Source organism: Setaria viridis, chromosome 7 (genome assembly GCF_005286985.2).
Source record: "Setaria viridis chromosome 7, Setaria_viridis_v4.0, whole genome shotgun sequence".
Taxonomy (NCBI): Eukaryota; Viridiplantae; Streptophyta; class Magnoliopsida; order Poales; family Poaceae; genus Setaria; species Setaria viridis.
Window position 1 is genome coordinate 18,123,551 of NC_048269.2, and position 24,589 is coordinate 18,148,139.

At 50.3% G+C, this 24,589-nt stretch overlaps 2 protein-coding genes across 3 annotated transcripts; both read left to right on the forward strand.

Annotated features, from left to right (window-relative positions):
- Positions 1-10,774: 10,774 nt before the first annotated feature.
- Positions 10,775-12,642, forward strand: LOC117862636 (BOI-related E3 ubiquitin-protein ligase 1). The gene is made up of 2 exons (XM_034746138.2): positions 10,775-11,592; positions 11,702-12,642. Exons 1-2 carry the CDS (start codon positions 11,107-11,109, stop codon positions 12,239-12,241), a joined length of 1,026 nt encoding a protein of 341 aa, XP_034602029.1. The 5' UTR covers positions 10,775-11,106; the 3' UTR covers positions 12,242-12,642.
- A 7,707-nt stretch (positions 12,643-20,349) lies between these two features.
- LOC117864367 (probable alpha-amylase 2) lies at positions 20,350-24,579 on the forward strand. Of its 2 annotated transcripts, XM_072295037.1 has the most exons (12): positions 20,350-20,930; positions 21,049-21,088; positions 21,251-21,288; positions 21,691-21,817; positions 21,897-22,123; positions 22,232-22,377; positions 22,494-22,612; positions 23,027-23,115; positions 23,195-23,317; positions 23,423-23,458; positions 23,728-23,826; positions 24,054-24,579. In XM_072295037.1, exons 1-12 carry the CDS (start codon positions 20,919-20,921, stop codon positions 24,243-24,245), a joined length of 1,248 nt encoding a protein of 415 aa, XP_072151138.1. In that variant the 5' UTR covers positions 20,350-20,918; the 3' UTR covers positions 24,246-24,579. The 2 variants fall into 2 exon arrangements, with proteins under 2 accessions (XP_072151138.1, XP_072151139.1); XM_072295038.1 differs by lacking the exons at positions 20,350-20,930; positions 21,049-21,088 and having other exon boundaries at positions 21,260-21,288; positions 21,626-21,817.
- Positions 24,580-24,589: the final 10 nt, after the last annotated feature.

Consider the following 24,589-nt stretch of genomic DNA (forward strand, 5'->3'; position numbering starts at 1 on the left):
CCTGGTTTGGAACAAAGGAACAAAAAACACAGGAATGCTAAAAACCGCACTGAGATGGCAAAACAGAGGATTGCAAAACACATGAATTCTATAGGAATGAGTGCTTGGAACGCAGGAATTCAAATAGCATCTATTTATTTGATTTAGCCTAACTAAGCTCCATTTTGTTTTATTTTCATCGGTACCTGACATCAGGAAGTTTTGTTAATTTGGTGCATAAAAACAAAAACAAAAATTAAATAAGGTACTTTGTCTTGCTCTATCTTTAATTCTTTATCCCACCTGTCCAGCTCCGTTGAACGTTGATTAAGTATGTTTGCAGCATCTGTTTGTACAATCCTTATCACGATTATCTAGGCTTCTAGTGATTTTAAACCCCTAAGGGCCAGCTATAGCTAGTGATTTTTTGCACGCTGCATAGCGCTGCTCAAGAGACAGGTGGACGCACGCTTCATGGTGGCTGAGCTTCGTATAGATGCTTGGGAGGGAAAGTCGGAGGCTAGCTTCTTCCAGCATGCAAAGGATGGTAGCTCTCAGTTCACATGAAAAATTCCTAAGAGCTTTGAGTGGATTTTTCCATTCCTATGTTTCGTACAGGAAGGGAAGTGTCGCCCACCGGAAGGTATGGACAATCCAACAATAATAGCTGTACACCGAGACGTGTCAGCCATGGAGACTACGATGCAGGACAGCGTGGTCTACGTGGAGGACAAGAACTAGTTGAGGATTAGAAAACTACTCGTAGCAATTAGAGTAGAACTCTCTAGTCGAATCTGACTAGTATTCTTGTAAACAACCAACCTACAACTCTGCCCTCAGCAATATAAGGCGAGGCAGGGATCTCTTCCAAACAAGTTCAACCAATACAATTCAACCAACACACAGGACGTAGGGTATTTCGCAACACAAGCGACCCGAACCTGTCTAAATCGTGTGTTCGAGTTCACCTTCGAGTTCCTGATCTTCGGTGAGCCCCACGAATAAAACACTACCTCGAGTACCCCCTCGGTAGGTTGCTGGGTCTAAACACTGACAGGGAGCCATTCCTCTAGAATGAAAACTGTGATTCCTTCGTTCCAAATGCAAAACTAAGAGAACTTTCCAAAGGAATGCATTCCTTTGAAATTCCTTTAGAATTCCTACAATCTAGATGGGGCCGTAACTTTAGCATTAAGTGAGGATGGGTTGGGGGTCATTTGCTTTGATATTATCTCAACCTTATCATCATTCATCTTGAACACGAGCATCACAAAATCTTGTACTCTTGTAATCGTGCCCTGACAGTCCTTCTTGTAGCCCATCAAGAACTTGGACTTCAGGTATGCTAGCGCCACCAAAAGTCGCTGACTATCCTCTTCGCCGAGGCCTTCCTCAAAAGCCATGATAATGTTGTTCTTGTCAAGTTCTAAATTAGATTGCATCTAACTAGGATTTGGTAGAACAACTTTTGATTAACATATCTTTCTTTCCAGCGGAGTCACCAAAAAATGTGTTGACGCAAATCCTGACCAACACACCAAATTGTGCTAGCTCGCACGTGGTGGAAAATCACCTCACGTGGCTCCTGCCTCGATGCCGGTCGAACCATTTTGATAGGCCGGTCAGATCGATCGGCACAGGGGCGCCACCGAAACCTAGAATCACAACCCAGGATGGACCCCGGGAGGGACGGTGCATCTAGTGTTGCTGTGAGATCGGCAGGCCATTCAGAATTTTCTCATCCGCCGTAGAGATGAAGGAGGAGGAGAAAAAGGGACTGAAAAAGATTTAGGTTAGAAATAGAAGTATAGATACTATTGATTGATCGATTGGATAAACTCTCAATCGGCTATGCCGATCAGACCGCATTATCGGCCCGAGCTAGATCGGCTTGGTCCCAATTTTGACCATCAACAGAAGGTAATCCAGTAAGGATTCTTGGCAATAGCAGCTTTATCAATGTGCTAGAGTAAAAACGACGAGCCCATAGTGTGTAAAATGAGAGAACATGGTTTCCTATCTTGGCTTGCCACGGTTGCGTGTTAATATATAGGCCAATAGCCTAGAGATAGATTACAAGGTTTGGTTTGAATACATTAAAGATCAAGTAAACTACCTACCTTATCTATCGCAATCTCTATCTCAATTGATTATAGATTCTCGGTGAGATATGTTACAAACCAAGATACACCAAGGTAAAACTCTATTTCTAACACCCTCCCTTAATCTAAACTTGTCTTCTTCTCTAGGTTTAGATTGTGCTTGAATTCTTCAAACTTGGAAGTAGGCAATGCATTGGTGAAACCGTTTGCTACCTGATCTTGCGAAGGAATGAGCCTGACCTGTAGTTGTTTTGCTGCCACTCGTTCTCAGACAAAATAGAAATCAATTTCAATGTGTCTATCTTGAGCACGGAAAATAGGGTTAGCTGAAAGATAAGTAGCTCCTAAATTATCACTCCATCCATATTAACTCTTCAGTAGCATTTGCCATCGACTTGTATTCAGCTTCAGTACTAGACCGTGAAACTGTCTTTTGTTTCCTAGCACTCCAAGAGAACAAGTTTGGTCCAAAAAACACAGCAAAACCACCAGTGGCTCTGCGGTCATCAACACTTACAGTCCAATCCGCATCAGAGAATGCACTTAGTAAAATTGAGTTAGTAGCTCTAACTTTCAACCCAACATCAGCAGTAAACTTAACATATCTAAGTATCCGCTTAACAGCCATCTAGTGAAGGCTTGTAGGAGTATGTAAAAATTGACATACGTTGTTAACTGCAAAGGCAAGATCAGGTCGGATTAATGTAAGATTGGAGAGCTCCCACCACACTCCTGTACCGTGTACTATCATCATAACTTAAAGGTACTCCTTCATGTCTTGAGAGATTCTCACTAGACGAAAGTGGTGTTATAGCCGGCTTGCAACTTTTCATTCGAACTCTATCAAGAATTTCCAACGCATACTTTTCTTGGGACAGCATAATACCATCCCTTCCCTTCTCAACCTGAATCCCTAAGAAGTAATGCAAATCTCAAAGATCCTTTAGTGCAAAGTCCACTTTTAGATCCTGTAGCAAGGCTGTAATTGCTTCTTGAGAAGATCTAGTGACAATTATATCATCAACGTAAATAAGCATCAAAATCTCAACCTTGCCTTTCCTATAGATGAAGAAAGACATATCTGACTTGGAGGCAAGAAACCCAAAATCAACCAATTTCAAACTCAATCTCGAGTATTAAGCTCGTGGAGCTTGCTTTAGACCATAAATGGCTTTGTCTAATTTGCACACCTGATAAGGCAACTTACTATTCTCAAAATCTGGATGTTGTCTCATAAAGACTTCTTCTTCCAGAACACCATGCAAAAACGCGTTCTGCACATCTAATTATCTTAAGCACCAACCCTTTGACACAGCCAAAGACAACACCAATCTTACTATGGCTATTTCCACAACAGGACTGAAGGTATCCTCATAGTCTATAACAAAATGTTCTTTAAAACCTTTAGCAACTAATCTGGATTTATATCTATCTATCAACCCATCTGCCTTTTTATTGATTTTGTAAACCCATTTGCAATCAATTAAATTTGCACCTTTCTTAGCAAGAACTAGATGCCATGTCTGATTCTTGATCAATGCATCAAATTTCTCCTTCATAGCTCCTTTCCACTTTGAGTCATCCAAGGCTTCTTGCAATGTTTGAGGCTTACCTGTGACACACAAGTTCCCAAAACGGACTGCACCATCAGTGAATTTTTTCAGTTTTACTATACCACTTTGCAACCTAGTTCTTGGTCTGGATGAAGGAGTAGGCAAAATTTCAGCTTCAGGTACTGGAAGTGGCGGCGAAGCAGCTGGAGGAGGAGGCGATCCGCCCGGCGCAGAGGATCCGCTTGAGCCGGTCGGTGGATTTCCCGCGCGGTGCATTAGTGCGATGGGCGCGGTGCTAGCACGTGGCCCGTCTGGACTGGGCGCGGTAGGAGATGCTCCCGGCGCTTCTGTCAACACAGGATGTGACAACCTTGCCCGCCACGCGGCGAGCGCCCACTGGGTCCAGAAGGGGCGGAGTTAGGGCAGCTAGCAGCCGGCGTATCTGCTCCGGGATCGGAGCCGGATCCTCCGAGGAAATCAACACCGGTTGCTGCGCCAGGATCTTCTGTGATGTTTGGATCTGTTGGATGAATTTCTTCATTGTGCAACGTAAAGGTGAAAATTCTGCTTGGCTCCAACACAACTGGGACTTGTTGATTAGTGTCCTGCACATCACAAACACTACTAGCCCAAGGGCAATTATCAGTAACATCTAGAACAACACTATTTACATCCCCATGATTTTGCAAATGGGTAGGAAGTATAAGAATTTCCTGTCTCAACCGAGATCCAACATTTGGATGAAGATTAGCAAAGGGAAACATAGATTCATCAAATACAACATCCCTTGAGATGTACACATGTCCACTGGAGATATCCGAGCACTTGAATACTTTGTGCATAGGGCTGTAACCGAGGAAGGCACATCGAATGGATCTGAAAGAAAGTTTTCTTTGATTGATGGGTCTAAGGTTTGGCCTTTGATTCATGGGTCTAAGGTTTGGCCAGCATGCGCAGCCAAAGATACGCATGGAGGTGTAATCGGGTTGTTTCTTGAAGAGACGCTCTATGGGCGTATTGTAGTCAATGACCTTGCTTGGTAGGCAATTTATGAGATAGGTGGCAGTTAGGAAAGCCTCATCCCAGAATTTAAGGGGCATGGAGGCATTGGCTAAGAGAGCAAGACCTACTTCTACGATGTGGCGATGCTTCCCTTCAGCTGAGCTGTTTTGTTGGTGAGCGTGTGGGCAGGATACATGATGGGCAATACCAATCTATTGGAAGGAGTTTAGCTTCTCGTACTCTCCTCCCCAATCACTTTGCATAGTTAGGATCTTCCTATTAAATTGGCGTTCAACAAGGCTTTGGAAATTGCGGAAGACTTGAAAAATGTTGGATTTTTTCTTTAAAAGATACAGCCATGTATAGCTAAAATCGTCGATAAAACTCACATAATAAGTATGTCGGCCTACAGATGAAGTTGTTGGACCCCACACATTAGAAAAGATCAAATCCAAGGACATATGCGACACACTGTGTGAGTTTGGATATGATGCTGATGAGTCTTACCTTGTTGACATGAATCACACACAAACTTGATATTTTGATCACTAGAACAGGAAAGATCATTATTTCCAAACACACGCTCATCTATTGGAAAAGCAGAATGACCTAATCTATTATGCCACCTTGAAGAGATGGCTTATTTATGCCATAAACTTGCTTGAGAGTACGAGCTCCAGGAGAGGGCGATCCTAGAGGATATAGGGCGCCTTTGCATCTACCACGATGATTGATTTTCTTCATGACCTGATCCTTAATAAAAAAGAAATTAGGGTGAAATTCAAAAAAGGTGTTGTTATCAGATGTTAAACGATGGATAGAAACTAAATTTTTGCTAGCACTTGGAACATGAAGAACATCTTTTAGATGCAAGTTTCTGCTTGGGGTATGTAAAGTAGTGTGTCCAATGTTACTGATTTTCATACCTGCCCCGCTCGCGGTGTGCACTTGGTCTTGTCCATGGTACTTGTCACGCACCGTCAGATTCTCAAGGCCGCTGGTTATGTAGTCAGATGCACCACTATCATCATACCAGTTGGTGTCCACGCCATAGCCAGTTGATGCAGCACCTGCGGTCTTGGAATTCTGCTGGTGGGATTCATCGTCGTCATACCTATACCAGCACCTGGATGCATCATGACCCACCTTCTTGCATATCTGACAGGTGGTCTTCTCGCTCTTGGGTTTGAAGGAGCTCTCGGTGTTGCTATTGTTGCTGTCATTGTTGCCAAGACCACGGTTTGAACCACGGCCGCGGAAGCCACCACGCCCACGAGATGCTGAGTTGGCCGATGACCGGTAGCCGAAGTTGTAGTTTTCCTGGAACATCTCCAATCTTGTATCATAGGCAAGGATCTGAGAGTATAACTCACTTAGCGAGATGGGATCTGTGCGCCCCATCACCGAAGACACCAGCGGGTTGTAGTCATAGTCGAGCCTCGTGAGGATGTGAGACACCCTCTAGTCATCTTCACTCGCCTTGCCTGCAGCCGCGAGCTCATCACCAATTCCCTTCATCTTGGAGAAGTAGGCAGCCGCTGTCATGCCGCCCTTCTTCGTGCTCACTAGCTGCATGAGGAGATTAGTAACTCATGCACGAGATTGTGCCGAGTACATGATCTCCAATGCCTTCCACACCTCCGCCGATGTGGTAAGTGTGGCAACATGTCCAAGGACATCCTTGGAGAGAGAGTTGACGACGTAGGAGAGCAAGTGCTGATCTTGCTGCAGCCATCTCCCGTATGCAGGGTTGGAGATGATGCTCTTCGTCTTGTCTTCCTTGGTAACCTCCATAGTCATGGCCGGCGCACACACGGATCCATCCAGGATGCCGGTGAGCTGTGTACCCCTGATTGCCGGCATGAGTTGGGCTTTCCAGAGAATGAAATTGTCACGCGTCAACTTCTCCGAGACAGGAGAGCCAAGCGGCGACAAAGGAGCGGAAGAGGAGGAGGAGGCTATCGGGTTTAGATGTGTTTTGGTGAAAAAAGGGCTCTGATTACCATATAAAATGAGAGAATGTGGTTGCCTATCTTAACTTGCCACGGTTGCGTGCTAATATATAGGCCAATAGTCTTGAGATAGATTACAGGGTTTGGTTTGACATCTTTAAGATTCTTCATAGAAACTACCTACTTATCTATTACAAACTCTATGTCAACCAATTATATATTCTTGGTGAGATATGTTACAAACTGAGATGCACAAGATAATAAAACTCTATTTCTAAAGTGTTCGTAATTTCGTACCATGTCGGCACGAGCCAAAGCCTTTTCAATGCCCCCTGGCCCTCATGCGGACGAGATGTCGAGATGCTCCGCCCCAACGCCAGCAGTCACAACTGCCTCGCTGCGGGCCGGGCGCCAGCAGGCGGCAGCAGCAGCACCGCGGCATGGTATTCTGTGGACTGCACGCGCCTTTATTCGCGCGGGCCGTGCGTTTGGGAGGGACGACGACGAGGAGCGGGGCCGCGACGACGCCGCAGCCAGCCAGGACCGCAGGAAAGCGAGGGCACGCAGCACGCCGGGCCACCGGCCGGCGACGCGCGATGCGCGGCCGTGCAGTGCCGCATGGTCCTACCACCACCACGGGGCCGCCGGAACAGGGAGGGGTACCCGCTGGGGCCCCGGTCAGAGCCATGCCTCTGCGCGAGCGCGGCCGGCGGAGCGGCCGCTAGTGGCTACTGGCTGCTACCCTGCTCACGCACGCCTCACTCCGTGCATGGAAACCATGTGTAGGCTCTGGTCCACACCCACCGCCCGTTGCCGCAGGACCGTAGCGTTGCCATCGCGTCCGCACTCCGCAGAGCCTCCTCCCTCCGGCTAGCTAGCTGCTCCGTTCTGATCCCACGGCGCGGTCCATGTCGTGGCCACTGTCGCGCACCAAGGGGGCTAGCTCGTACGTACGTCAGTTCGTGCGCTGTGCGCGCCCCGGAACGGACGATGCAGGGCCACGGCCATCATCAATAGGTTCCGTGTCAAGGTACTGTACCCAATGTTTCAAAAAAAGGTACTGTACCCAAACAGCTAATCTAGAGCTTACACCTTCCCTCCTTAGCCGACTCTAGGCGTCGGATCGGCGCGCCGTGCGTTGCACATTCGCATGCATGCCCGCACCCATGTGACCCAAGCGGACTGTGCACGGGATGGGGGAGGTCAGCCAGTACAGGCCACATCCTACGGCATCCGATGGCCGATGGGGGCGCGCAAGCGCCCACGCACAGCCCGTGCCAGTGCCACTGATGATGGCGCGCGGCGTCTGATTCGTGCGGGACGGCACCCGTTGTCGGGGCACTTGCACTGCCACTGCCGCGCGCGCATGCATGCACGCATATGATCGGTGGCGCTGGCGCACTGTGCCACGGATCCGTCGCCGCGCGCGTTACTGTGTGCGGTGTACCGATTGGGGCGGTGGTACAGTGGGCCGATGGCGGGTGACGCCGGCAATGTAGCTGTTGCCCCGCCAGTGTACCCACCGCACAGCGCCCTTATTAGGACCGTGATCGCGCCCTGCATCGCATTATGGGCGAGATCGCGACCGGCCGGCCGGGGGACCCTCTCTCGCTCGACAGGGTACGAGCACATGACAAAGGTGGTCTCGTGCGTGGTAATTGAGATGCCGCCACCAGGAACAGGAACAGGAACAGCAGCTGATGGGCGCAGGGATATGGACGTGCAGTAGTACGTGGGTACGCGCCTTAACTCGCGGGGATGCGATGCCTGTTGTAGCAGTTTTACCCATGTTTGTCGATGGTCCCGAGCCCTCTCTTCCTCTGACCCCCTGATGGCCTCTGGCCTGGCCTGGAGCGCGCGCGGCGGCGTAGGGCCGGGCCGGCAGCGGGGGACCGACGCAGCAGCGGCCGGAGGTGGCGGCACCGCGGCCGGAGGCGGTAGGCGCCGGCCATTACTGCCTGTTAGTCAGGATAGTCACGCCCTTCCCGTTGCGAGATCGGAAATTCAGTCTGGCGCTGGTGTGACCCGGGCTCACTTCACTATTGAAGGGCGCGCGCATCCGGCACGGCTCCACCACCGCCTGCACGGCGCGCCCGGCGGTGGCAGGGTGCATGGACCGCGGGCGTATACGTACCGGGCGACTGACGAGCGGCCGGTGCGCGCCTTCAAGGGCGCGAGGACAAGGGCGACGGGCGCGGCCAGCGGCCAGCCGGGCGGCGGGGTGCTGGTAAATGGCGCCACTGCTCGTCTTGGTGTTTTGTGCGCGTACGTACATGCGTGAGAAACCCAATAGTATATGGTCACGACGGACGACGCTACGGCCGCGAAGGAAAAAAAATGGCGGTGGTCGCCTCGCCGCCTAGGTAGCGGAGTGGTAGTGGTAATAAATGGAGTAACAGTAGTGGTGGTAGTAAGGCTAATCCCAGTGGGAGTTTCATAGAGGTTTCATGCACATTAAATACGGTGACACATCAGCATATGTGATGACATGGCATGGTAATTATGAAGTGAGAGAGGGAAGGAGTTTCATCAGGATGAAACTGTGTATACACTGTTTCCAAGACTATGAAACCTATTGAAACTTGCATTGGGGGCTATAGAGTTTCATTCCATCTAACCATAGCCAATCACATGCCTCACAATTAAATGTCATGGGCATCCTATGAAATCGTGAAATGAAACTATGCACTGGGACTTCCCGTTTCATTCATGAGAATACACCTCATAGGATGATGTGGCATCCTTGGAAACAGTGCAATGAAACCTTGCACTGGGACTAGCCTAAAAAGTTTGCTACGCGATTCGCGCTGCAACTGCCGTTTGGCTCCGTACCGGTAGATTAGGTTTAATTGCTCTTTCCAAACTATTTTATAGGGCAAAAGTCATAATTCAAATTTTACCATTTTTAACCAATAATTTAGCCAACATTTTTTTATTTTTATAATATAAATTTGAAATGGTTAGATTCGTAATCGTGATTATAAATAATATAATATAAGATAAATAAACAATTAAAATGTAATCTAAATAATGTCGCACCTTATAAAAATGAATGGAGGAGCAGGGCACGCAGATGGTGTTGTACCAGCAGCAATGCGGGCTGCGGGGCAAGCAGATCCGGGTCTGCAGGGCATCATGGTCACGCACTTGGCGTTTCGGGAAGCGTATTCAAACCGGCCTCGTCGCCCGGCCGGCACGGATGGCGCGGCCCATTCAATGGCGCGCTACGACGGTAGGTTGCGGGGGCGCCGGGCGCCTGCGCCGGCTACCTAGGCACCATAGAGGATGCTTGGATCCTTTGCTTAGCACTGTACAGCGTTGCCTAGCGAGAATAAGGAGATGAGCCGCCGGTTTGGATAGCGAGCAAGGTTGCATCGGGACCTGCGCTGGCAAGGATTTTAGCTTGCTGATGCAGGAGAGTGGATCCCGCTCGCCTGGCTGGGCAAGGATTCGCTCGCCTCACCTGACAAGGCTAGGCAAGCCAGCGAACCAAGCACCCCCTAATTTGCACACCTCCCTTCCGTGCATTGGTGGCGTTAAACTTGAACGGGCAGGCACGGCATCTAAAAATACATGTTGTCCAACGCCCATGTTGCCGTGGATACGTCCGAGTAGTCTATTAAAAGCAGTACACTATCTTTGTGATGAATGTTTAGGCAATAATTTACTACTTTTAATACTAGGTTACTGTAGAGATCCGAAAAAGAACAGTTGAAGGTAGTAAATTGAGAAAAAGAGAGTGACCGTAGATATTGTGCTCGATGTTTAAAAATCCCATAAAAGTTCGAATAAACATTTGATTTCTATATATTCCAGCCCTATCCCAAATCCTCGCGGAAGATTTGCACCAATTTCCTCCACGGAAATGACAGAACGATAGTATTGAAGACAAGGGGATACAGAAAGGAAAAAAAGAAAAAAAACAGGGAAAGAGACAAAGCACGTCAAACTCCCAGGCAGGTAGGCCACCCTTTGCACGCTGGCCCACGCGTACCGCCACCGCCCAGGCCCCCGCACTCTACTCCACGTCTCACATCACCGTCACGCCACTCGGCGAATCAACAAAATCAGAGAGAGAGAGAGAGAGAAAACACTCATCCATTGATTCATGGCAGAAAAAGAAAAGAAGCGTAGCTCAGACAAAGGCGAGGCTCGATAAAGAAAGTATCGGTTCCAGCGTAAACGATCGCCATTATTAAAGGCGGGGGAAAAGAGAGGTCGCATCGGCATCCAATACGTTCGCCTGCGCCCTTTGCTTGCCTGCCTGGCTTTGCCCTGCCTCCTCCCCACACCTCCTCGTCAAGATAAACAAAAAACCGGCAGCTTTTGTCCCCTTGCAGGCGCGCGCCCCACACCCACACCAGTGGAGTACTACACCGCGACCTCGCCGTATATATAACTTCCCCCTCCCCGCCCGTTCCCTTTCCACTGCCCAACGCCGCCTCCACCCACCTGTGACTCCGTCCCTCTCTCCCTCCCTTCCCGGCCTCCCCTCGCCAGCACCGCAAGGCGGTGGCGATGGCCGTCCAGGCGCAGCAACTCCTCTCCCACGCCTCCTTCCTCCCCCACCACGACCTCGGCCAGTACGCCTTCAGGGCGCTGGAGGGCGCGGCCGTCGGCGCCGGCGCCGGCGGCGTGTTCCTGGACGAGCTCGGCATCGCCGGCTGCGCTCCGGCGGCGGCCGCAGGGATCGGCGACGCCGTGTTCGGCGGTGCCGCGCGCAGCGAGCTCACCTGCAACGGCGGCGACGGCGGCGAGTACGACGCGCTGCAGCCGAGGAAGCGGGCCCGCGTGGCGACGGGGCTCTTGGAGTGCGGAGGCCAGCAGGGGAGCTTGGTCCTGCCCCTGGCAGCGGCGCCGCAGAGCCTGACGTTCGCCGGAGATGTGCAGAGCAGAGCGGTCGGGTGCGGCGCGGCGTCAACCAGCGGCCGTGCTGCGGCCAATGGCGTCCTGTCGCAGCTCTACCACCAGGGCGCCGAGATCGACGCGCTTGTCCGCCTCGAGGTACGGACTCGTTCTTCATAATCGATTTGGTGATTGGGATTTGGGAGTCAAGCCATTTGATTCGTCGTGGACATGGTGTCTGATTCTCGCTACCGTGTTTGTGCTGCAGACCGAGAGGATGCGGGTCGGTCTCCACGACGCGAGGCGCCGGCACGCGCGCGCGGTCGTGGCCGCCGTGGAGCGCGCCGCGGCGGGGCGTCTCCGCGCGGCGGAGGCCGAGCTGGAGCACGCCCGCTGCCGCAACGCCGAGCTGGAGGAGCGCCTCCGTCAGCTGTCCGCCGAGGGCCAGGCCTGGCTAGGCGTCGCCAGGAGCCACGAGGCCGTCGCTGCGGGCCTCCGCGCCACGCTCGACCAGCTCCTGCAGCAGCCCGCTTGCGGCGCCCTGGCCGGCCCAGGCGTCGACGACGGCGCCGAGGCGGAGGACGCGCAATCCTGCTGCTTCGAGACCTCCCCGTCCGTCCTCGTCGCCGACGACGCGGTGTCCAGGGCCGCGTCGCCGTCGTGCAAGTCCTGCGGCGGTGGCGACGCGTGCGTGCTGCTGCTCCCGTGCCGGCACCTGTGCCTGTGCCGCGCGTGCGAGGCCGCCGCCGATGTGTGCCCCGTCTGCGCCGCCACCAAGAACGCCTCGCTCCACGTTCTGCTGTCCTGAGAAGAGCGCCGCCGGCGTCCGCGGCGGACGGGTCCCGACGGTTCCACCTCGCTGTTCCCTGCGTCGGTGTCTCCAGCATGTCGTGGCACGTGAGTCACGTGACCCTGTGATGCAGGAATCTTTTGGCGGGTGGTGCATCCTGTAGAAAATTCTCGAGAAGTTGCAGATTAGGCTAATCTGACCTTGCTACTGCTAATTTTTCTCAACAGTGCTAACTTTTCGTACTGTTCATATGGGTTTTCGTGCTACGTATTTTTTGGTAGGTTTGGATTGTGTTAATGAGGAAACAGGCCAAGTTTCGTAGACATTGTTCTCATTTCTGTGAATGTGCCTGCTCTCAAGATCCCGTTCAATGCATACGGCATGATGCTGCTGGGCCAAGTACTTTGGTACTTTTTTCACTATGGCTCAAATTTTACATGTACTCGTCTACTGTTGGGTAAAATAAAAAGGACGGAAATGGTAGAGGCATCGGAGTCGTCATCTGCTGGGCGGCGATCTTGACTTGTCGTGCCGCGCCGAACGGCGCCGTGCCCACGTACGGAAGGAGCGGAAGGGGGCCCTCTCCTCGGCGGATCGCATCGGCCGTATCGTCTGGCTGATCCAGCGTGCGGCCACCTGTGTCGCCCACGCCGCGCATAAATGGCGTGAGGGTACGCCCGGGACAGATCCTTGTCGGTACAAATTTTGACCTGTCCGGTGCGCCACGCACGCCATCAAGCCCGTAAATGGTGCGCCGTTTTTTTACTTTTTACCGCGCATGGGTTCATTGTGAGCCTGGGAATGTTAACCCGTTAGGTGAGTGCTTGCGGCTGAGCGAGCCTGGGATCACATTCACGGAGCGTGCTTGCCGTGTTGTTACGGCATTGGCACGCCATTCCTCGGTCCTATCTACAGTTCCTCGTTATCTGATCATCACCCCCAAACAGTAGCACAGCAGACCGCAAAAGTGAAGCGGAAGCCCGCGATCTCGTGCCCACGTCCGGTCAAAGTCACACCCTCCTCCATCTCCCTGCACCCGATGCGGAGGAAAGATGGGAGGAAGCTATCGGGAAGGAACAAGCGCATCGGCGAGGAGACAAGCCAACGCGCGAGACGAACCCACGCACGCACGCGCCTCCCCAGGCGGCGGCTTGGCGCGGGCCTGGCAGTGCGGATTCCTTTCGTGCGTGCTGCGTGCAGATGCAGCGCAGTCGCAGCGGGGTAGTGCTCCGGCAATTGGGTTAGCGTGCGATGGCAGGCAGGATAGGCTTCTTTCGAGTACTTTTACGCAGCGATTACCTCCGCTTTGATGACGACTTGGTCTAGCCTTTTGTCTTGACAGCATTGGTCTTTTGGGAGGACGTTGTACTCGCACTCGATCTGATCACTCATGCTGACCGCTGACAGGAGGCAGGCGGTAGGGGCGGGGTAGCGTAGCGGACAGATAAAAAAAGCGGTGGAAATGGAGAGAACAAAGGGATAAAGGAAAAGCGAGTCGAGCACTTCGAGAACGCGGATCTCCAGCCGGGCCGGCGCCCATCAATCACCGGGCTCTGCCTCTCCCTTTGCTTCTTGGCTCGCAGTTTGCTTTCTCGCGTTGCTTGCCATCTCTCATCTCTGCGCTGCGCCCTCGCCTGCCTCGGAGCCCGCCTTGTGAAGCGTGACATGTCAAAGGAGCTCGACACCGACGTCGCGCGGCACGACGGACGGAACACGGACCGGTCCGTCGAATCGTCGATGCCCTACCCCGCCTAGCCTAGCTTTTTCCCTTTCGTCTACGAGTGTGTAGCAGTAGCTGCCAGCCTGCAGAGCTACCACCTCTCGGCTCTCGTCGACACCTCGGTTCTCGCCGGCGACCTTTTTCCTTTTTTTTCTATCTGCAGGTCGGTTTCCGTGCACTACGAGCGATAGTAGACTAGGGAGCAGGAGGAGTAGCAGTCATCGGTAGATCTCGCAGCGTTGCTTTTGTATCCTTGTGCTGCTGATGGCGCCACTGCACTGCCGGTGTCCTTTTTTAACGCAGAGCGCGTGTACTGTTGCTTGTCACCGCGGCGGCTCTTTCTCTCTGTCACTCTGTGCTTGTGCGTGGTGAGTAGTAAACCATCCGGGGGCACCTTTTGTCCTTTTGGCCTTCAGCTCAACTTACCCGGATTACCTATATAAAAACTTGCCCGGATTCGATAAGATAGTCTAATGGCGTATACTCTTCTTAATTACTAGTCCAATCTCAGGCTAATGGGATCTCTCCATGCGTGCATTAGCATCGGTACTTTTGCATTGCGATTTGCGAGGCATGCACTTCGTACGGTCGAGTTGTATATGCGCGCTTTGGCCGCTTTCTGTCTGCTGCCACTTTTCTTAGCTGCACGGGATCGACACGTGACCGTCGATTCCCTCCCGTCTCACGATGAGATTCCGCTCGCAGAGTACGCAGCGAGCCGTTCCATTTCCAGAGGCATCAATGTGGTTTTTTTTAATTATTAAAAGGTTTGTTTCGGTAGTAGCAAATCTGTCTTTCGAAGAAAAAGAGTGGGAGCAAATCTACAACAGATCTGTTCAGAGGCAACCAGGAACGAGTACACAATTGAATAAAAAGGGAATTCACAATAAGGTAGCCTTGCAATGGCATACGGAGTGCTGTACTACCTAGTACCTACCATGTGTTGCGCCACCCATATAAACCTGCAAGATTAGCAACCTTTGTAGTTCGAATACTACAATCGAATATGTTGATTTGACAAAAGATGGTGTTATGCTTCACAAGCAAGGGTAAATAACTGAGACTGGAAACTAGTAGCCTGTTCGCTTCATCTTATTCAGCTGGCTTATCAGCCACCAAACAATATTTTCCTCTCACAACAAATCAGTCGTTTCAGCTTTTCAACCGGCTTATAAGCTGAAGCGAACAGGCCCTAGAATTTCTATATTATGAGTAAAGAAAATCCCTAGTGGACTCTAAAGGGTTTAGCCCTCTTGAAGTTGCACATCATTGGAGTGCCGCAACACAATTTTTATCTCCGGGTCCGTGGTCATAAAAAACCACGAAGTACACAAAAGGCTAAAGCCTAGTAGAACCCCACTAGGACGTTAATAATAAGATCAGGGGCTAGTAGTGCTTTGTTAGATTAGGGTTTGGGAACCTAAAAAGATGGAGTAAACAAAGTGTCAAAAATAGACGTGCGCGTTGCGCAATTATATGTCACCTTTTGTCTTCACATTTGGCTTTGCTGGTCCCCCAGCCAATAGCAGGAAGCGCTAGCTAGTGGCAAGCACTTCCTATCTGGCCCGGACCGAATCCCGCGATGCAGTGCAGTGCTCGCAGCGCCTGGAAAAGCGGGCCTGTGCGCGCTTTTCCCCGCAAAGGAGAAAAAGGCGACCTACTCGGGTGCTGGAGCGTGGGCCTCACGCACGACACGGCGCGGGGATCAGCCCGTTAAATGGGCCGCCCGTTGAATAAAATCTGTGATGCGTGCCGTCGTGGGCCCTCCACCGTGGAAAGAGAAGGAGAGCGCAGTCCAAATCAGCATCGACGCTCAACGGTCGGTGCCCATCCGGCAGGGCATCCGTGACTGCTTCTCTCCCTTCTCTTCTTCTAAAAAAAGAAAAAAGGAAAGAAAGGATATCTCAAAAAAGAAAAGAAAGGAAGGAAGGAAGAGAAAGAATAAAAACCTCGTGACTGCCTCGCTTTGGTGCTTTTCTTTGCTTTCATAGCTCCTGCTGCTAGCTCTCCGGTGGTCCCGCTCCCATGCCAAAGGTTGGTTGTTCCATAGTTCCATTGCGCCTACCTTTTCGTAAAAGAAGTAAAGCTATCTGCACGTAGGATGGAATTAGGTTTCTGCCGATCGATACAGGCCTGGATTTTCCACAAAAGTGAGTCAACTCCTATCGGTGTGTCGATCGATGCGCGCTTCTTGCAAAGTCGATGCAAAATTCTCGAGGCAATTGTTCCATGTTTTTTTCTCCTTGTCTTCATGGAATTATGCTTTGCTTGGGCACCATGCATCGATATGCTTTCCTGGCACTGGCAATGCAACGATCTGATTCCGATTCTGACCCAACCTCGAGGAACAGAAACGTCCGTAGCTAGAGCCCTTGCGCGGTTGCCCCGTGCTTAGGGCCTTTTTATTCCCACCTCGGCACCTCCTAAAATGAAATGGACTAAAAGGTGACTAAATAGTCAAACAAACTGAATAAAATGTAACTAAAATTTTTTAGAATTTAGTCCTCCCACCCCTCCTAAAAACTTCTAAAATGAACTCTGGATGCCCCCTACCCCACCCTCCCCCGACTGTTCCCACCCCCGCCGCCAGACCCCGTCCTCCCCCAACCCGGTGTCGCTCGATCCATCCTCTACGCCGGCAGCCGCGCCCAACCATCGCCGATCGCGCCTTCCCCGCCGGATCCACCGCCCCCAAGTCCTCCCATCCCCGTCCGCCCCTGCGCTCCCCCAACCTAGCCGCCACCTCCTCCAGGACGGGCAGCGCGCCGCCACGGGGACCGACCGCCGCTCCTCCGGACTGAGTTGCGCCCCGCCGCTCTTCTTGGCCGTGCCCAACCATCGTCGGCTGCGCCCTTCCCTGCCGGATCCGCCGCCCCCAAGTCCTCCCACCCCCGCCGGCCCCTGCGCTCCCCCAACCTGACCGCCACCTCCTCCGGGACGGGCAGCGCGCCGCCACGGGGACTGGCCGCCGCCCCTCCGGACCGAGCTGCACCCCGCCGCTCCTCTTGGCCGTGACGAGGCGAAGGAGACGAGGAATGGGAGGGGCATGTGGTGGGGAATGGCCGGATGGGTAGGTGCACAAAATAATAGAGGATCATCAAGAGAAACTCTCACGGCAGCTTGTGTTGATCACGTGATGAAAGGCAGCAAATCAGGAGCAAGAGGTTCGTGCCAGGTGAAAATGTGTGGAATGAACAGGGTTACAAGGGCAACTGGTGTGGAGAGGTTACAGGGGTAGCATGATAATCTTATCACAGTTTAATTCTTTTAGTCACTTGAACCAAATAGGACCTTACTCCCGGTACGTTTAGGCATATGTGAACTCAATCAAGCGAGAGAGAGAATTATTCTATCCAGCTTCGGCGGCTACTATCTGACCGTACTTCCATAGATTCGTCTCGTCTAGCTTCCTTCGATTATTGCTTGGATATGCATGATGTATACTGTAGATGCTAGCTGGACACCGGCATCAATCGATCCATCGGTCTTGTGCTGATGGAGACTCGAGAGGCGAAAAAGAAGAGATGGAACGCGGGAGAGAACAACGACGAAGCGCTGCTTCGGCTACGTACGCGAAGGAAAGCAAAGCGGAGAAGACGAATCCATCGACGAAACTGATGGATCGTTGGGTGTGGATGGGGCCGAATAGTTATCCAAATGGAATCGTACGTGTCGCGGCTGTGGCTGGGGGACGACGACGACGACGTCGGCCGGCCGGCCGGTGGCATTCTTGCCGCGCTTTGATGTATGATTGCTCCCCGGCCTGGAAAAATGATATCGAAGTGGAACACATCATGCGTGGAACGAATAAAGATCCTGGCCGGGGGCCGGGGAGGGTTCTAGCTAGATCGAGCCGAGACAGATGACCCGAGACGGCCGGTGGAAAGGGAGATGCGGCGAGACGAAGCTCTGTGATGAGAAACTCCCTGGGTGCAGATTGATTTCACATTTTATGTTGTTATTAGGCATTCGGTCTTTTGTCGATACGCAACTTGTTGAAATAATGGACAAGTAAAAGCACTTGAGCACCCGCATCTTTTTTGGAGCAGTACATGCATTTCCGTGGAAATTTCTAAGAGCTTTCAAATGGTCAGTACTCCTCAGTTGCTTGAGAAACGTCGCGAAAAGCAGCGGTGGTGCGGCGTCGCCATCCTAAGCACCCACTTCGGTCAGTAGCTAGCATTATCCGAAGAACTCATGAAGCATGTGCCCTTTTGATGCCGTCTGAACCGCGGAAAATGCAAGGAATATTGTGAATCCAGACAGGACGACGACACTAGTAGTGCGCGAGCACGAATCAGCCTAAGCTACACTCGATGCCGCCCAGCGAGAGTGGAGGCCCTGATTATGTGCCCATGTAGTGTAGGTGGCATATTCGACTCGATCGATCCATCTCTTAAAAAAGATAAAGAAAGGAGAGAAGAAAACAAGAGCTAGGGCGTTTCCAATCGATGTGATCGTTGTTTAGGTCTCGGCGATCTTCAGCCTACGAAATGAGAACCCGGGCCGGGCTGCTAGCCAAAGTGGAAAAAAGAGCACTCACTCACGCACCTGGTGGAGCACCCCACGGTCCATGGATGATGCGTGGCTGGTGGCTTTTCTCCCTCCGAGCTCTGACTCTGACTGAAACGAACAAACAAATCTTGCCCGGGCCAAAAGTTGCTGCTAAAAGTGACATGCATGCGAATATGCAGGTGTGAGTGACGGGTCCGAGTTCTCTACACGTTCACTTGCGTTAGTTGCATACTCGCGTTCGTTGCATCTCCTTTTCCAAGCTCTTGCATTGTGCGTGATGCATGACCCACTTAAAGAAAGGATAGCAGCAATGCAATGCGTATAGCATGGCCAGCCGGCCCCCCTATACTTATGCTGGCGAAAGATGAGAGAGACGCACCGGTCGATGGATCGATCGATCGATGGTGCCTGACCAGTCACCACCGCACTAGCTCACACATCGCACGAACTAGGCACACACCTTTGCCTGATCTCACCCATGATCTCTCGCTTCAGATAGATTTCGGTGCAGTGGTTACATTTCGGAATCTTTTTATCCATCTGCAGTCTCAATCTAGCCACGCACGGAATAGGGCTAGGCATTAGGGAAGATAGCCAATGATGTCTGGCGGACCGATTGGTCGGAGATCGCCTTTGGCTGGCATGCCACAATCGGTGGTGGAATGGTGGTGCATGCATGGATCACTGGATGGACGGTCTTTGGAGAGGAGGGAGGGAACTCAATTCCTTTGCTCGCTCGCTCCTTTATCTCTTTTGCTGTGGGTGGTGGATGGAGTCGCACGGAGGGTGATGGTGAAGCTACCTAAGCTGCCCAAGTGGCGGAGCGAGGGGTCCAAAAGCGTATGCTACAGCCTGCCGGTGCGTGCACCGGGCGGGCCCGTGTGGATGGATGGATGGCGTTGCTGCTGGTCGAGACCACTCGAGCGGCCCATGACGAGGTGCCATCGATCGGTAGTGAGATGATGATGCCTGCTCCAGTCTCTTCTTCCTTGCACGCTTCTGCTGTTGCAGATAGCGTTGCCCATCATGCATTGCCAGGCAGACAGCGTGATCGAGCTCCCGGGCGGGGACAGGTGCAAAGTAAAGTGTACATGCGTGCACGCGTGCTGCCATGGTTGGTCTGGATCACCATCACCTTATGCCTGACGCACTGTTGCTTACTTGCTGGCATTATATATCCTTTTCTTTTTATCTTTTTCCCTTGCGAGTGTATACGTTGCTACTGCTTCTGGGTGCAGGTTTGTGATGGCTAGCGCTAGAAAAAAATATCTAGGTGCATCGTTTTCGCTATGAACGTAGAAAAGCTAAAACATTTTTCACTTTCCATTCATAAAAGCTATGAAAATTATGGCTATAATCTGCACGCTGGTCGAAACAAGGATAAGAAACTTTGTTCTCGAAGTGCGAATTAGTAAGAGCCCACAAGTAACATTTTTTAATACTTCCTCCGTTTCAAGATGTAGATTGTTTTAATCTATAAATTTATTTATGTATATAGAAGTACACTATATTTTAATGTACAGTAAAGATTATACTTGCAGAAAAGTCTAAACGATCTAACGCAGGGAGCTGTGTGTGTGTGGGGGGGGGGGGAGGGGGGTGGAGGCGTGGGGGTGTGTGTTCTGCGAGCCCGCGCGACCACACAACCGTGTGGAGAGGGGGACTAATCCATCATCACGTGCAGTATGGGCTAAATTGGGCCCGCCCAGCGCTTTCTAGTTTATATACATTCGGGGCCTTGCTGATGCTGTTGAAGTGCCCGTATGGGCTAAACAGGGTTGGTTGATTTGGCCCATCATTTCCAATCTTTCTATGGGCCAGATGATGGGCATCATCTTGCGATCCACTTCCTTTCTTCCTCAATCCCTTGACTTTTTCCTTTTCCCTTTTTGACTAATCGTCCCCGAAGAAACTAAAAAAATCCCCAAAATTCCCTTCCGCAGTCCGCACCCGCAATCGCCACCACCCCAATCACAGATTCCCACTCCACTCTTTCATCCATGGCACCGGCAGAACCAAATTGAAGCCTAGCGGTGCAAGCAAAGCTAATCGACCTTCCTTCCCCAGCAGATCAGCAACGGCAAGAACAAATTCAAAGATCGCAGCCGCAGTCGTGAGTAGTTCTCGGATTCTCGCCGGCCTTCAGACCTAGCCAGCCGCCCACCGCCCGCCGCCGAGCCTATCCGATCGGCGCGGGCGGTCCCCCGCCCACCAATTGGGCGGGCGCGGCGGCCGTCGGGGTTTGGTGCTGCGGATTCCGGGGGCACCCGCGCGCAAGTGGCCGCCTCGCGCCGAGCGGCGCCTCGTTGCGCGTGCCCCGCACGCGGGTCTGCGCCACGCCTCCCGCGCGGCTACATATGTTGCTGAAGGCGTCTGCAGCGTCCGTCGTCGGTGGCAGTGGTCATTAGAGGCTCTAGCTGAGTGCGCCGCGCCAGCTGCTTCAGTTTGGTCTGAGTTTGGATGGGCCAGATGGTGAGTTCACGGGCACCTGCCGTGTCCTATCATATCGTATAATGCCGTTTCTCGACGGCTTGACGCACTGATCACTCTGCTAGTTCTGACGATGCGCTGAAATGATAAAACTGTGCAGGTTTCGGACGATAAATTCGAAGAACAGGCGGCTCGCCATGGTACATTCCCGAACCTTGCACCTTCCCTTGTCTGTTTTCGTATTCCCGTGGTTATGTTTGCGGCGCTCGGCATATTGCTTCTCTTACATTTCGTGTGGTTTTTCGCCGTTTGATCGGGGCTTTTCACAAATTTTGTTGCTGTCTCGTGAATTTTATTGGCAGGTGGGATCATTAAGAATGGAAGGGAAATCTTATTCCAGGTGAGAATATATGTCCCAAGCCTGTCTCTTGCTATCGTTCTAAGGATCAAAGTGCTACTGGATTGCTCTTCATGTTGCTAAATTTATATTCAGTTGTGCAAGCCCATAAAGAAGCCACTCGAATGTAGTTAGATGCTAATTGGCCAGGGAATGAAAGATGACTCTACTATACATAACTTCTCATTTATGCCTTGTCATAAGCTATGGTTATCTTTTTATGGGTCACCTACTGGGATTATAGTTGAATAATTTTTTCCCTTGAACATGATTGTAGTTGAATGTAGATGTGAGTGCTTACTGCATGACTCTGGCAACATGACTATGCCCTCTGTTACAGCTAAAATGTAGATTGAACAAACAAGCTTAGGTTCTCTTACATAATTCTCACCGGCTATGTGCTAGGCTTTTAACTGGGAATCAAATAAGCATAACTGGTGGAGTAAGTTAGAGGATAAAGTTACTGATATGGCAGAATCGGGGTTTACATCAGCATGGCTTCCTCCACCAACTCAGTCATTATCTCAAGAGGGTAAGCTAGGCAACACCCTCTCTTACACGATGCATATTTCAGAGAGCTTAGGTCTGAGGTCTGACATGTTCTTTCGCAGGCTATCTACCGCAGAACCTGTACTGCCTTGACTCTTCTTATGGTTCTCTGCCAGAGCTGAAATCATTGCTTCATAAAATGAATGAACATCATATAAGGGCTATGGCAGATGTTGTTATCAACCATCGAATTGGGACTACTCAAGGATCCAATGGCATGTACAATCGCTACGATGGCATCCCAATATCGTGGGATGAACATGCTGTTACATCTTGTTCTGGTGGGAAGGTAATTTAGTTGACCTGTTCTTGTTTTGACCTTTTACATAGCACTGTTTTTTTATGTATATTTTCTACTCTCAAGCTGTACATGACTTCGATGCAACTTCTCTATCAGGGGAACAAGAGCACTGGGGATAACTTTAATGGGGTTCCCAACATAGATCATACACAGACATTTGTACGGAAAGATATTATTGAATGGCTGATCTGGCTCCGGAAATCTGTTGGTTTTCAAGATTTCCGCTTTGATTTCACGAAAGGGTAAATAGTTGATTGGCTAGATTAGTATCCACTATGAAAAAAAAATAAACTAACTGCCAACCTGATACTTGGCATTGCTAACATGCTGATTTGTCGACCTTTTTTGTTTAGTGCAGTTACGCAGCAAAGTTTGTGAAAGAATACATTGAGGAATCAAAACCTCTTTTTGCAGTTGGAGAATACTGGGATAGCTGTGAATATAGCCCACCTGATTACCGATTGAACTACAATCAGGGTAAGAGATTTATAATAACATTCTTACTGATTACTTTAGTTAGTGATGTAGCTCTGGCCTAAGCATGCAGGCATGAATAGTGACCGCGTTGATATAAGCCTGTTGCTGCAATCTAAAACATTTTCTTCAATTGAAGATGTTTCCCTTTTAATATTATTATCTGTTGTCATGGCTGTGTCTTCAACTGCTTTACTCCTGGTCGCCAACTCTAGAAGCTGTGCCTGACATGTTGGGGTTAATTTACAATTGCAAATTCAAGGAAATTAATACGATTGCCTTTCAGAACATGAATACGGACGAATCCAAATGAAGTGTCAAAACTGCTTCCTCAAATTTGAAGCATGTTTCCTAGCCTTATTTTGATAGTGTACGTTTGCCTGTTTAGTATATTCAAAAGTTTCTTTTTCCTGGCAGATAACCACAGGCAGAGGATCATTAATTGGATAGATAGCACTGGAGGACTTTGTGCTGCATTTGATTTCACAACAAAGGGTATTCTTCAGGTCAGGAATGAAATCCTGTTGCATGAGCTAACATTTGTCTTAAGTGATTTATTTGAGTATTTAATGTTGTTTCAATCAGGAAGCTGTCAAAGGAGAGTTGTGGCGGTTGCGAGATCCGGAAGGAAAGCCACCTGGTGTGATGGGATGGTGGCCTTCAAGATCAGTTACGTTTATTGAAAATCATGACACTGGGTCAACTCAGGTAAATACTCATTCTGTCATCCTTCTTTGGTCAAGGCCAGCTTGGCTGTGTTAACATGTGCCTGGAAGTGTTCAGATGTACTAATAGAAATGCTGATAATTTCAGGGTCATTGGCCTTTCCCATCTGATCATATTATGGAGGTATACTATGGACTCTTAGTTTTATGTTTTCACAGCCTTAGTTTCACCAGAATCTAATAATATGTATTGATCACATTTTGTATATGGAAGTATCACCTTTATGATCTTAGAGAGTTTAATTTCCTCTGTAATGGCTCTAGCAGCTTTTAACACTCCTGAATGATTTTTTTATCAACATATTCACTCACCAAATCATATGTTTTAGACTAGCTTATTTTTTCTATAAGTCTAATTGTTGGTTGACACATGTATAACCTGATGATCTTTAGGGATATGCCTATATACTCACCCACCCTGGCATCCCCACGGTGTTCTATGATCACTTCTACGACCAGGGACAGTCTCTCCATGACGAAATTGCCAAACTGGTATGCTGCTTGTACCTCTGTATCCCTTCCTTTACGTAGCTGCCCTTTTCTTTTCCTTTTCTTTAAAGAAAACCAGCAGGATCTCTGCTATTTCATTAGGAGTACAGATTTTACAAAGAATGGCAAATATGGAAAATGGTAACACTAAAGGAAGAAGGGGAACCACACAACTAATGATGAACCTCAAATATCCTGCAAGTCCTAAGTTTCAAATGCTTTTTATCCAGATGCAAATCAGAAAATGTCAAGACATACATAGCCGTTCCTCAGTCAACATATTGGAGGCAAGGTCAGACCTGTACTCTGCAATCATCAACGAGAAGTTGTGCATGAAGATCGGGGATGGGTCATGGTGCCCAAGCGATCCGGAGTGGAGGCTGGCGGCCTCTGGAGACAGATATGCTGTGTGGCACAAGTAAATCATTATAATGGCATCGATATGCTCTCCTAAATTGGAGTAATTACCCTGCTAAAGTGAAGAACACCACGGGAAAACATGTCTTTTAGTCTTGTAGATTAACCTGGGCAGAAATAGAGTGGCTCACGTGTGAATTGCAATGTGAATTACAAAATAATTGAGATGCTGCTGCTATCATAAGTGAATTGCAGCTAGAGGGGATTACCTGTATAAGGATGTATCTATATGTAGGGTGCGTGTTGTCTTGATTCTGGAACTAGAAATTGGAATGGTTCGTCAGAGAATAAAAAAAAATCGGATCAACCTAGGAGGTTGAGGATTCCAAATTCGAGCTAGAGGGAACTT